General features: G+C 36.5%; 1 protein-coding gene across 1 annotated transcript in view; it reads right to left on the bottom strand.

The window, feature by feature from the left end:
* Positions 1-8,804: 8,804 nt before the first annotated feature.
* The window catches only part of LOC137401841 (arrestin domain-containing protein 17-like), a 35,261-nt gene continuing 30,486 nt past the window's right edge, over positions 8,805-13,579 (bottom strand). Inside the window, exon 6 of the mRNA XM_068088312.1 lies at positions 8,805-9,357. Within this exon, the coding sequence (XP_067944413.1) occupies positions 9,163-9,357 (195 nt within the window). The 3' untranslated portion in view covers positions 8,805-9,162. The remainder of the gene's footprint in view (positions 9,358-13,579) is intronic.

Here is a 13,579-nt window from a genome sequence, read left to right as displayed (position 1 = left end):
AGACTGTAAGAGACAAGTCAACCTTTCATTTCTACACAACCTAAGAATTTATCAATAAAAATTCCCTACAGTACATACTGCACATAGTACATTGTAATCTTACATTTCAAAGAAAAATTGTGAGATCGGGTGGAGACAAGTCTTGTTTGCGGTATATCTGCGCTGGACCCAATGCTTTCTGCAATACAACCGGTTCGCACCAACAGGAAGGAGCTAAAACCAACTCACTTGTGCTTTGCTGAAACCAAAGCAGTGCGCTGACAACAATGCTTCCTGCAGTACATCCTGCTGAACTCAACAGAGGGGAGCTGAAACCAACTCACTTGTGCTTTGCTGAAACCAACGGAGTGCGCTGGCAACAAAGCTTCCTGCTACACATCTTGCTGAACTCAACAGAAGGGAGCTGAAACCAATTCACATGTGCTTTGCTGAAACCAACAGAGTGCACTGAACCTATTGCTTCCTGTGATTGGTTCCAGTGATGGATTGCTTCCTTGCGATTCTCCTCCCGCACAAGTCTTTTCAACGCTTCTTTTTAGTGACTGCACAAATCTTTCTGCTTCACCGTTGGAAGCTGGATGAAACGGTGCCGATGTGAGATGGTGTATGCTGAGCTTTCTACAAAACTCCTCAAACTCATCTGATACGGACTGTCTGCCATTGTCTGGTACTATAGATTTGGGAAGTCCTTATGTTATAAAAATATGGCGCAGCATAGCAATAGTGTGGGACGATGCTGTGCTTCCTACATCCATAATAGCTACATATGGATATTTACAGTATGATTCAACACACAGTAGCCACATTGTGTCTTTGAAAAGGCCAGCAAAATCAAGGTGAGTTCTTTTCCATGGTTTCTGAAATACTGGCCAGGCAGAGTATGTTTGTTGTGGTTCATTAGCTGAGAGTCGGCATGGTTCACAGGTTCTAACCATGTGCTCAATGTCCTTGCCAATAGAAGACTACCACCCCTAGCGACGAGCGAGCTGCTTCATTCTAACGATTCCCCAATGGGATGTGTGCAGTGTATCAAGGACCTGAGGAATGGTATTTCTGGGAATAACTATTCTGGTGTGTGCATCTCGTTGTACCAACAGTATTCCTTTATGCATAAATAAAGAATCTTTCATTCTCAGATAGGGGAATAGATGCAAAAGGTCTCCTGGCAGTTTCTTTGGCCAGTTACCCTGCGTGATCCAGCCTCTGACTAATTCAAGGTCAGCATCTTTTGTCATTTCGTGCAGGATTAAGGAAGCATCAAGTGGTGAAGCCACCAAATCCTCTTGAATCATATGTGATATTTCCTCAATATCACGTGTTTCTTGTGAATCAAAAACTATGTCTTGGCCTTGGAATAAGCGAGAAAGGCCGTTGGCATTGGCGTGTTGTTGAGTTGGTTTATATCGAATATCATATTGGTAGGCCATGAGAGTCAGTGCCCATCTCTAGAGTCTTTGAGCGGTGAGCAATGGGATGTGTTTGTCAGGGGAAAATATTGCAACTAAAGGCTCATGGTCTGTGACAAGGGTGAATTTACGACTAAATAAGTATTGTCTGAAATTGCTCACACTGTAGATAATGCTCAGCCTTTCCTTTTCAATCTGTGAGTAATTGCGTTGTGGTGCCTTTAACGTTTTTGAAGCATGAGCTATTGGCCTTTCCACGCCGTTTTTGTCTTGTAGCAGTACTGCGCCGATGCCATACTGTGATGCATTTTTGTATGAAATTACGGGTTTACTGGAGTCAAAATGATTCATCTGGGTAGTGTGAATAACATCTTGCTTTAGCTGTGGAAATGATTTCTCACACTGTGGTGTCCACTGAAAAGTAAAACTTTTGCAAAGCAGTCTTTTGAGTGGAGCTGCTTTGTCTGCGAGGCTTCCTATGAACCTGCCATAATAGTTTACTTTTCCCAAGAAAGCCTTAACTTCATGGACATTCTGAGGTCTTGGTAGACGCTCGAGAGCAGCTATGGCTTCATTGGATGGTGTTTTACCATTTTTGTCAATGTGGTGGCCCAGATAGTCCACAGAGGTTTTGAAGAACTGACAATTTGACTGCTGGTTACAGAAGCCATACTCTTGAAGTCATTTTAGCAGTTTGTCTAGATTGCTCCAGTGTTTTTCACTGGTGCTGCTAGTTACTATAAGGCCATCCAGGTATGCAGCAACACCTGGTAAATCACTAGTCATTGTGTCCATGCATCTTTGAAACGAAAACGAAAAAGCCCAAAGGTGTATTGATAACGCAAAGTTGCTTAGCTTGTCCGTCTAACTCTATCTGTAAATAGGCATCGCCAAGATCGATTTTGGTGAAACGTTGGCCGCCTTGAAGTTTTTCCATTGGCTCATCTAATTTTGGCAAAGGGTGCTGGTCAACAAATATGTTAGAGTTTGTTTAGCATCCTAAAGTCTCCACAAATTCTCACTTTTCCATTAGGTTTTGATACGGCCACAATTGGTGCTGCATAGTCACTGAAATCAATATGTTCCAACACTCCTGTTTTGACTAAACACTCAATTTCTAGTTTCACAGCTTCCCGCCTGGAAAATGGTACTTCTCTTGACTTAAAAAACAGGCCGTGATTTTTCTTTGAGGTGTATTGAAGCTTTCAGTTTTTTACACCGTACCAATCTTTTACAGTGTCTCACTGAAACTTGGCATTGATTCCATTGACCTTTAGATTTACCCAGATTAGTTTTCCAACTCGTTCAATTATGTCTACCTTTCTTTCTGCTGGACATGTTTTGTAGTGTCACGGCTGTGCCTAACTGTGCACACTGATTCTTCAGCTAGATTTGACTTTGGGACTTCAGCCTTTGTGGATTGCCCACCCTTCAATTTGCATACAGGCGAAATATGCCCTTTTTTGTTGCAGATTCTACAAACGAGTTCTCTACAAGGGCAATCTTTGCGATCATGTTTGATAAAACAACTCGGACAGGATTTTAGCGAGTTTGAATTAGAGTTTCTTCGGTTACTACTTTGGGTGCTTAAGGGCTCGTCTGGTTTTTCGTTCATATGTGTCAGACATTCTGTTAATCGAATCTAGAGGTGGTTCATTGAACTCACCTTTCCGCACTCTATCCGTTTCCGTAGTTTTGATGTATGTTACGGCTTTAGCGAGCGCATCATCAAGGGTAGAGTTGTTGTCCAGTAAACACTGGCGTTTGACATCAGCGTGGGGTGTTTCTTTGATTATGACGTCTCTAATCTGATCATCTACATAGCTCTGACCACAAGCATTATTGTTGCAAGTAAAATTACAGTGGCGTGCTAAGTCCTGTAACTCTGCAGCCCAATCAGCATACGTTCGATTCTTTTTCATTTTACGCCGATAGAACTCACACCGTGCTGCTTGTATATGAACACTATCCTTATAGTGGTTAGTTTGTTTCTGTGTTAGCTCAGTAAAGGATTTTGTCGTTATATCTTCTGAGCCGAACAGGTTCATCATTAGGTCATACATTGGCGCGCCTACTTAAGACAACAAGCAGGCTCGCTTTTGTTTAGCATCAGTAACATTGTAAACAGCAAAGTGTTGGTCAAAACGTTCCAAATAAATTTGCCATTTCTCAGTCTCCTTGTCAAACGTGTCAAATTTCGGAATAGCTGGAGTGGAATTCGTACCTTGCAATGTTATTGTTTCCGATTTCTCAATCAGCTCTAGCATTTGTTTCTGGAACAGAACCTGCTACTGCATAGCATCCATCATTGCTTTAACCGTATCCTCCATTGTCCACTTGAGCGTCTATTTAATTAGGAGATTTTTTTAATAGGCATATCCCACTTCTAACACCAGTGATAAATCCTTAGGATGTATAGAAACGAGAGATTGACTTGTCTTTTACAATCTATTTAATCAACTGACACCATGCAAGAAGATAGCAAGCCATGCCATATTAGGAGAATGAGTCACTCTAAGCTAAAAACAACAACTGCATATCTAGGTCATTTCTGCTAGCTAGCTGACCTTGGGGAATAAGACATAACAAACATAATATTTTGTACCTAAGTTTTAATATTACTTACAATATATAATATTTGAATGTTTGTTATTAGAGGGTGTGTGCATTAGATAATTACTATGGGTTTTTGTACCTTTTTATATGACATTTTCGCTTTACGATGTCAGCCCGAAAGGAATTATTGGTAGGTGTCCACTGCATTTGTATTTAGTTTGCTAACTGGCCATGCTAGCTGGCTATCAAACATTGTCTTTAATTACAGCAATACACATACATAAATTTTGAAGCAAGTGGTGTAGGGAAGTATTAGCAAAACAAAACACCTGGAGAGTTTGCACAACTTGCATAATCATCAAAACATCTACTATATTAAGAAGATGCACCCAGAGGAAGCGCATGACTCAGCAAGTTAGAGAACCTCAAAAAAGACATTCAAAAGCTACAAGCTGGGACAAATTAGAAAGATGTACAACCCAGCAAATCACAGAACCATCAAAAATATATTGGAAATGAACCAAACGAATACACATACACAGATCTGCCATATCTCTTTCTGTTTTCTGCAACTGGCATGCCCCCAGTCGTTGAGGTTCCCTTGACACTTGCCTCAGACATGTTCAACCAAGACCACAGAACTATTGTTCGTGCAACACTGCTTTAAAAAGGCCTGCACAGCCTCTGCTTGTAGTAAGCTACATGTAAGCAGGCATCATACTCAATCTATGAGGAATAGATCCTAAACATAGAGCCATGGCAGAACATACTGCAAAGATATATGTAGCATTTATACATAGCATCTTCATAATTGCCAATAAGGCTTTTATTCGAGGAATACTTTTATTTCTACGATCAAGTAAAAGTTATTGTTACACTTATGTGAAGTTTCCCAATTTAGAATCGTTATTATATTGTTGTTAGTTTGTGGTATATATGAATTATGTTTGTTAGTGTTTTTATATAAGGATTGAATTTGTTTATTTTTGTTTGTGTTTGCAATTTTTTAATGAGGACGTTTTTACACCGTTAAATACTGAAAGCTGAAACCTGGCATAGCAAAAGATTCCTGCATGCTTATTGCTTATCAACAAGCCTTTTATACCAGTAATTGTTCAATGTACCAAACCCTTCATTGTTTAATTGATCTGTAAGAAGCACATAACAAAATAATTATTTTGTATAGGCCTGATATATGATTTCTGAACATACTATGTTTTGCTTGTTTTCTAATCTTACAAAATATTGAAATGACGGAGGATTCATTTGCAGATCGCCTACAATGAAAAAAGTAAAAGTATTTTTTATGACGATCGATAAAGCTTAAAGGTTGGCTTGCAACAAAATTCACATGTATATTCATATTATTCAGTTATTCATATTCACATATATGTTTTACCCCACGAAGTACTGAAAGCTGAAAAAATTCAGTAGAGCAGCATTGAGCATGCAGCAAAAGATTCCTGCATGCTCAATGCTTATCGACGGGCCTTTTATACTAATAATTGGTCAATTTGCCAAAAGCTTTATATTTTTAATTGATTTGTAAGAAACTCATAATAAAACAATTATTTTGTATAGGCCTACTACATGATTTCTGAACAAATTATGTTATGCTTGTTTTTTAATCCTACAAAATATTGGTTTTGAAAAGATGAAAAATTATTTGCAGATTACCTACCATGGGAAAAGTAAAGGTATTTTGTGTGACAATCAATACTGATCCTGCCACCATTTCACCCGCTATTCCTGGATGTCTGTGTGTTTCTAGTGGTATTGTAATAGAGCTGAAGGAACGTATGTATACTGCACACTTGTAGAGCTGCGTTTGCATGCACTTTTCCAAAATTGTGTGTAGATGACTTTGTAATGGGTAAAACCTCACATAGATTTGCTACAGTTCAAGTTTATTTTATCAATTAAATTTAATTGATTTTGTCAGAAAGCATCAACCTTTTTTTATCATTTGAGATTGTTTTTGATGTTTTGAGTTGATGTGACTGCCAGGATGGTTTAAGATTAAAATCAAAGGAACTTGATCGCGGAGAAAATGTGCTGAAATGACATCACTAGTTACTCGGCTGTTTGTCTCTCTTTTGTAAGTGGTATCAGCTGTTGTGTTCAAGTTACAGCATTACGCTTATTACAATTAAAGAATTACGCACTTTCACTTGAAACATTTTGGCAGTCAGATCACCTCAAACATAAAAGACAATCACAAGTAATAAAAAAATAACTTTTTGATAAAATCTGATAAAGAATTAGTTGGTGTCTTCCAAAATATGGTTATGTGTAAAAGCACAGAAAACTAACAATTTCGACACAGTTGTTCATAATTTCATGGTTTTGAAACTGCTCAGGTCAGTGCTGATCTGGAAAATTTTATTATTGACCATAAACAACATAGAACAGTCATTGTACAGTGATTTAAATTCCAGTACCTGACAGTCTAGTGTGCTGTGAAGAATTGTTAGTGTACAGAGAATAACTATCTACACAACTATTACAACTGGCTGGAAGGTGTTTGATTGGTGCAGGCGTTAGAGTGTAAGCCTATAATAGGCGGACTGTTGGGTATTCAAATCCGATATGATGTTACCTTTTTTCCAATTTCCAGTTTATCCTTCAGACAGATGGCCTCGGTTCTTATTATAGTAACACTTGATTTCAACACTGAAGTATAAAATGCTGAAATTATAAAGAACTTTATACTTCAATGTTGAAACTATAGATCTTTACTGTAATATAGCTGTGTCCATCTTTCTGAAGTCACGATTTGAAGTTGGAAAAAGAATTACATCATACAGGGTTTGAACTCTTAACACAAAAAATATTTCTTGATTTGTTTTTATTAACATGCAAATGTAATGTATGTTGTTAATGTTTGCATATGTATATTTTCAAGTTGAGAAAAGTTAGTGAAGAGAAGAAAACCACTAGCAGCAAAAAGTGTAACAAATTATTTAAATTGTAATTTAAATTGTAATCTATAGGCAAAACAATAAAATGTGGAAATCTAAAGAATTATCGAATCATGTCTTTCTATGCTGAAAAGCCAAAAACTGAACATAGGCAGCAATCAAAATACAGTAATAATGCAACACGTTTGGGATAAAGAACCACAGGCTAAATGACTACGGCTTAGACGACTAGGAGACACCGGACCTCCTTGGATATATAGTGGCTGGAGACGAAGCTGAGGGTCTCTTGTGATCTTGAGTTCACGGTGAGTGATTAATTGCTCCCCTGAGCAATATAACAGTTGACATATCATACTTGGGTCTAAATCAATGTTTCTCAATGAATCTATAACATTATGGTACTCACCTAAAAAGTGGCATGGGCAAGTTGGATGATCTGACCCGATTCCTTGAAACTGTCTCAGCAGTAACAGTGCATTTGCGGATATCAATTGTTTTCAACAAACCATGAAGCTTTCGCTAATTTTAACGATCATCCAGTTGATAAATCAACTCAAGTCATAATGGTTGAATGCCATAAAAAGTTGAAAGAAGAAAATGCTATGTGAAGACAATTCCAAGTTGTCAACCATCATGTCAAGTTGAAAAAAAATAAAAAATGTCACTTTATTTTGCAATGACATCTGATATTTGCTACAAAGACTTATTTAGTAAATATTACGCAAGGCTATTCGAGAGAAGACTTGTCAACAGCAAGTTAATTTAAATACTAAAGTTTAAATAGTAATTGTTGTTCTGCAGGTGGAGACAAATCCGAACCACGGTGAGTAAATTTACATAGCAACACCAACAAAAATTATATTGACTGATCTTTAAGGCTGACAAACTGAAGAGTGAATTTTGGCAGCTAAACCAAAATGCAATAGCCAGCAGGTAGCCTAAGCTGTTATGTGGGATAGCTGATTAGAAATGTAATGCTCATTAAATACACATTAGTGTGATATTCTGCATACAAAATTATATTTTTGGTATTACGTCCAGTGATTGTGATACATGATTGTGAATTCGTGAATTGTTATTAGCAGTCAAGTTGAGATGTAATATTTGGCAGACAAGGCAAGGTATAGTGTTTCCTAGTAAACTCTTGGGTATTATTTTAAAGGCTTTTACATTAATAATGTGTATAGAATTTATCTACTAGTTATGTATTGTAATATGAGTTTTATGAATTGAGAGCTGTTCCAAATTGGTACCCTGTAACATTGACTATTATATGTGTAATGTATAGAGAGCTACAATGACTTAGTTGTCTACAACACCTTAGCTGTACATCTTGAACCTGTTGTAAACCACAAGTTTAGATTCAGTTTCTCAGAAGGCGACTGGCGGCGGAGAGAATTGCATCCAATTTGAATCTTTCTGCAACTAGGCATGTTTGTAAAGGTTCCCTTGCCAGTGGACTCGGGCATGTCCAGCCAAGATTACAAAGCCATTGGTTGTGCTATAATGTTTTAAAAAACACACACCGGCTTTGCTTGCACTAGCAGACATCATACTCAACCTTCAAGGGATTGCCTACATAAATGAACAATACAATGTTACTAACCTTAATTTTGCTAAAACTTCATATTATATAACTCGTCAGGTGATGTCATATTGAATAATAAATCGACACTTACCAACCAATCACATAAATCTTAACTACATTTAGATGCGTGCCCATCTGTCGCCATAGTTGCACCATGCTTGAATCAAACCTGGGATCGCAGCAGAATATTCAGATATTAAGTTATACCTGCTACCACTACACTACTCAATCACATGTCTATTTCTGAGTAAACTTGTAAACATACTTATTACACATGACAATCTCTCACAATCTGAGACTAGTAGTATAGATTAAGTTATGCTAAGTATAGATTTTAATTTATTTTATTAAAAAGTAAAGATCACTCAAATTACTAAAACCACAATACAACAGTGTTAGAAGTAGTATATATGGATAAAAACTATAAAAATATTATAATAGTGAGCATGCGAAAAGTAAAACATTACAAATAGAATTTTGATAGTCATCATAGCCTGTAGTTATAAGTAATCACGCAGCACAATAGCAGCCAGAAGTATTGCAATAAAATACTTGCAACACATAAGAAGGTGCGATAACAAAAACCAAAGATATTGAGCAAAGGCTAGATGGTTAAAATGTCTATGAAGTTATCTGCTTCCCTTCTGAGAAAAAGTGGAAGGTCTAAAAGTCGTATGTGAAACTGTCATAGTTAATACTTCACGGAAGCGGGATGTTCGGGCTGAAATGGGGCGTGCATAGTGCTACCATAATCCATCAGGAGCGCATTGGGGTCATCTCCGGGCTCCGAAGATAAACCAAAGAGCTGGTAGTTAGGATACGCAGTTTGACCCATTCCAATGAAAATCGGATGCAGCAACCTAAATCTTGAGCCCTTCATCGTCACCTGAATCATAACCGTGAATGAGACAGTTCGGAGTTAGCAGAAATAGATACTGATAAATTTATATTGGTATAAAAAATGTGTTTCAACTATGACACATATTGCGAGCAGAGGATACAATACTACAGGTTGATGATATACTACTAAAGTACTATTGATAAAGTAATACAGAGTAACAATACTACATGTAGATGATATACTACTAGAGTACTATTGATAAAGTAATACAGAGTAACAATACTACATGTAGATGATAAGTAGTATGTAGAGAGCAGATCTACACAAAAAAGTGACAGATCCAGCGGGGGGGGGGATAGAAAAAGGGGGTTGCGAATTAAATTGGCTAGGGGTGTAGATTGAATTGCGTGGAGTTGAATGAGATGTTGGGGTTTGGGGGGAAATTGTGGTGTAGAGTAGGGGGTTGAATTCGAGGGGGTATGGATCCGCTCCTGGCGTAATCGGCGGATTATCTGTGGATGAGTCATCCGATTAGTGGGGGATGAGTCATCCGATTAAACGTGGATTATCGCGGGATTAGTCGGGGGAATCGCTGCGGATTAGTCGGCCGAATCGTCACGGATTATCGGTGGATTAGTGGGGGGTGAATATCTGGGACATCGAGGGCTGGTTGGTTTTCCGGAGTGGATCTCGCGGATTATCGAGGAGAGCGAGAGATTACCGGATGAGTGAGGGGGTTAATATCTGGGACACCGAGGGGTTGATTTTCTGGAGATTGTTATATATTTGAAACATTGAATATATATGAGAAAGTGTTTATGTACAAAGTTATTTTTTGAAGATTTGATGTTTTTGTAATGTTGAAGCTCTTGAATGGTTAAGAATTTTAAGGAATTTATTTTCGTTTTTTTTTTGTATATATGTAAGATTGAAATTTGTTGGAGAAATTAATATGTTGAATGAAAGATCAGTTTTATTACAAAATTATTCACTTTAAAAGATATATTTATATGTATTATTCGTTATTTCCATCATCATTTTGTTTCAATAAAAATAAAATAGTTTATGTTTAACTTGAAATATATGAAAATGTTCAAGTAGATAGGTCACAATAAAGATAATATAGTATAAATGAAACATTGAATATATATATAAGAAAATGTTCATGTACAATCTTTAAAACGAAGTTTGTATCGAGTTGTTCATCAATCACTCATCGTCATCGGAAATATCTATGATAGCAGGATCCTTTTTGCATTGTGCCGAACTCTCGTAAAATCTGCTTGCTTCTTCATGTCCCATGACTACTATATCGTAGTATTCGCGAGTATTGTGAGATGTTACTAGTCCCTTGTATATAATGATACCCGGATAATTTTCTTTCAACGAAAGGGCATATCTCGAAGGCATCGTTAAAGTTCCTTGAACTTCCTCTCCATCAACTTTGGTTGAAAATGCTACAGTTGGTACCACATTCACCTTGCCTTCAGCATCTTTGTATTCACTTGTTCCAACATTGTGATAGTAGAAAATAGATGGTGCTTTGAACTCCTTGAGATGACGAGTCTCGAAAAGTTGTATAAGTTTTTCAAGTCTCTTCGTTCTCAGATTGGCTAGAGTGCGTTTCATGTCCAAGGGAGTTGAGGTTCCTTCTGTTACTTGTCTTAAGTCATGGTAACTTCCCTGTCCATTACTCTTAGGTTTTAATCCAAGATATACCATAATACTTGGATAAGACAGCGATTCATCTAGAAATCGTTTTGGAGCAAATACAGCAGTAGATTTACTAATCCCATTTTCCACATAGTTGAAGTGAATGATACAGCACGCTCCATGGATCGAATGAGCTTCTTCCGTTTTTGTCACCTCCATAATCAATCCTACTGAAAGGTCTGTCATTTTCTGCAGTGATTTTGCTTCCATTAAAGTAACCTTACTTAATGTTCTTAACTTGTCTGCCACATCTTTTGCCCTTTGCTCCACATTCGTTTTGATTTGGTTGGATTTCTTCTTCTTCGTTGGAGGAGTCGTGTTAGAAAGAGTTACAGGTGAAATTTTCTTTTTCGACATCTTCACTGAACTATTCGATCCAGGTTTTATCACTCCAGATTGAGTATTATCCTCCATAGTTGTGTAGTGTGTTAATTCTCTGAGTTTGAATGAAGAACTGATATCGTTTTAGTAAAATTCTGCTGGTTATATACAATTCTCCTCATCAAATGATTAATGAGTTTTGATAAATTTAGCTGCATCATCCATAATATCAGAAGACTTTTCGCGAAATTGAAAAACGCGAAATTCAATTTCGCGAAAGTTGACTATATAATATATATAATGTGTAATTTCGCGAAATCCAATTTCGCGAAAGTTGACTATATAATATATGTGTAATTTCGCGAAATTCACTTTCGCGAAATTCACTTTCGCGAAAGTCGAATATATAATATATATAATGTGTAATTTCGCGAAATCCAATTTCGCGAAATTCACTTTCGCGAAACTCAATTTCGCGAAAGTTGACTATATAATATATATAATGTATAATTTCGCGAAATCCAATTTCGCGAAATTCACTTTCGCGAAATTCAATTTCGCGAAAGTTGACTATATAATATATAATGTGTAATTTCGCGAAATCCGATTTCGTGAAATTCAATTTCGCGAAAGTTGACTATATAATATATATAATGTGTAATTTCGCGAAATCCAATTTCGCGAAATTCACTTTCGCGAAACTCAATTTCGCGAAAGTTGACTATATAATATATAATTTCGTGAAATCCAATTTCGCGAAATTCACTTTTCGCGAAATTCAATTTCGCGAAAGTTGACTATATAATATATATATAATGTGTAATTTCGCGAAATCCAATTTCGCGAAATTCACTTTCGCGAAATTCAATTTTCGCGAAAGTTGAGTGAGACAAGATGGATTAGAAGTGATTTATAGCTTTTGTCCGGGTTCCACCTCCTTGAACTTGACTAGTATAAATACAGCCAAGTTTGATGGGCTCACCATTATCGAGACTTTTTTTTCCTGGAGTTATTATACGTGAAATTCTCAGAACTTCGAACTATTTCTATACCTAACTGGATTATATATCTCACAAAAGTTTGGATTAATTCTACAATTTGGATATCTACGTATAATCTTCTCTCAGAACTTTGGATTATATTTCTCCGAACTAACTGGATTATATATCTCACAAAAGTTTGGATTAATTCTACAATTTGGATATCTACGTATAATCTTCTCTCAGAACTTTGGATTATATTTCTCCGAACTAACTGGATTATATATCTCACAAAAGTTTGGATTAATTCTACAATTTGGATATCTACGTATAATCTTCTCTCAGAACTTTGGATTATCTCTGTTTCACTAGATTATATTTCTCCGAACTAACTGGATTATATATCTCACAAAAGTTTGGATTAATTCTACAATTTGGATATCTATGTATAATCTTCTTTCAGAACTTTGGATTATCTCTGTTTCACCGGATTATATATTTCCGAAATTTGAATATATCAAGGAAATGTATCCGGCATCTTCCCATTCAGAAGGAGACTGGAGCAAATCTGATGAGGTAAGTTGATTTACAATAATTGGTGGAAAAAATTTTTAATGAATGAATAAATGTAGAGAGAATAGTAAAATGAGATTTTTAATTCTTGGCAGCTGGAAATCTTCCTCAAAGATGTTCAAGCTTTCACGAGAGCATAATTTAATTTCATCGGAAAATTCTACTCCTTCCACTTCAATTGATAATAGAGAAAGAAGCAGAAGTAGGGAAAGAAGTGCATCATCCGTTTCAGCTAATAAATATATCTGCTTAGAATGTTCGACTTCATTTAACAAAAAATCAATCCTCAAAAGACATGTTAAACACATTCATCTCCAATCGAATGAAAGTTCAGAATCGTTTACAACATCAACTAATGATTCTTCGGAACAATATCACGAATATGATGATGATGATGATGCCTCGATTATTATACAAGTTTCCAATCCCCCTTTCATTTTCGAAAAAGTAAAGAATGTTTCTCATCATTCTTCATTTCGTTCTGCTTCAACTCAAATTGGAAGAGGAGATCCTAGTCGATCTAAGATAACAGTAACTCCTATTACTCGAAATCTTGCTGATGATGAATCCGATGAATCAGATGTATCAGAAGAAGAAAATACAAATGAAATCGAAGAAAATAGATATTTATCTGATCAACCTACAAAACAAATCGAAAGAAACGAAAATGAAGTGGACGC

The sequence above is a fragment of the Watersipora subatra genome, chromosome 8 (genome assembly GCF_963576615.1).
Source record: "Watersipora subatra chromosome 8, tzWatSuba1.1, whole genome shotgun sequence".
NCBI classification, from domain to species: domain Eukaryota; kingdom Metazoa; phylum Bryozoa; class Gymnolaemata; order Cheilostomatida; family Watersiporidae; genus Watersipora; species Watersipora subatra.
The sequence above is the reverse complement of the archived record's forward strand: the minus strand, read 5'-3'. Positions and strand labels throughout refer to the sequence as shown.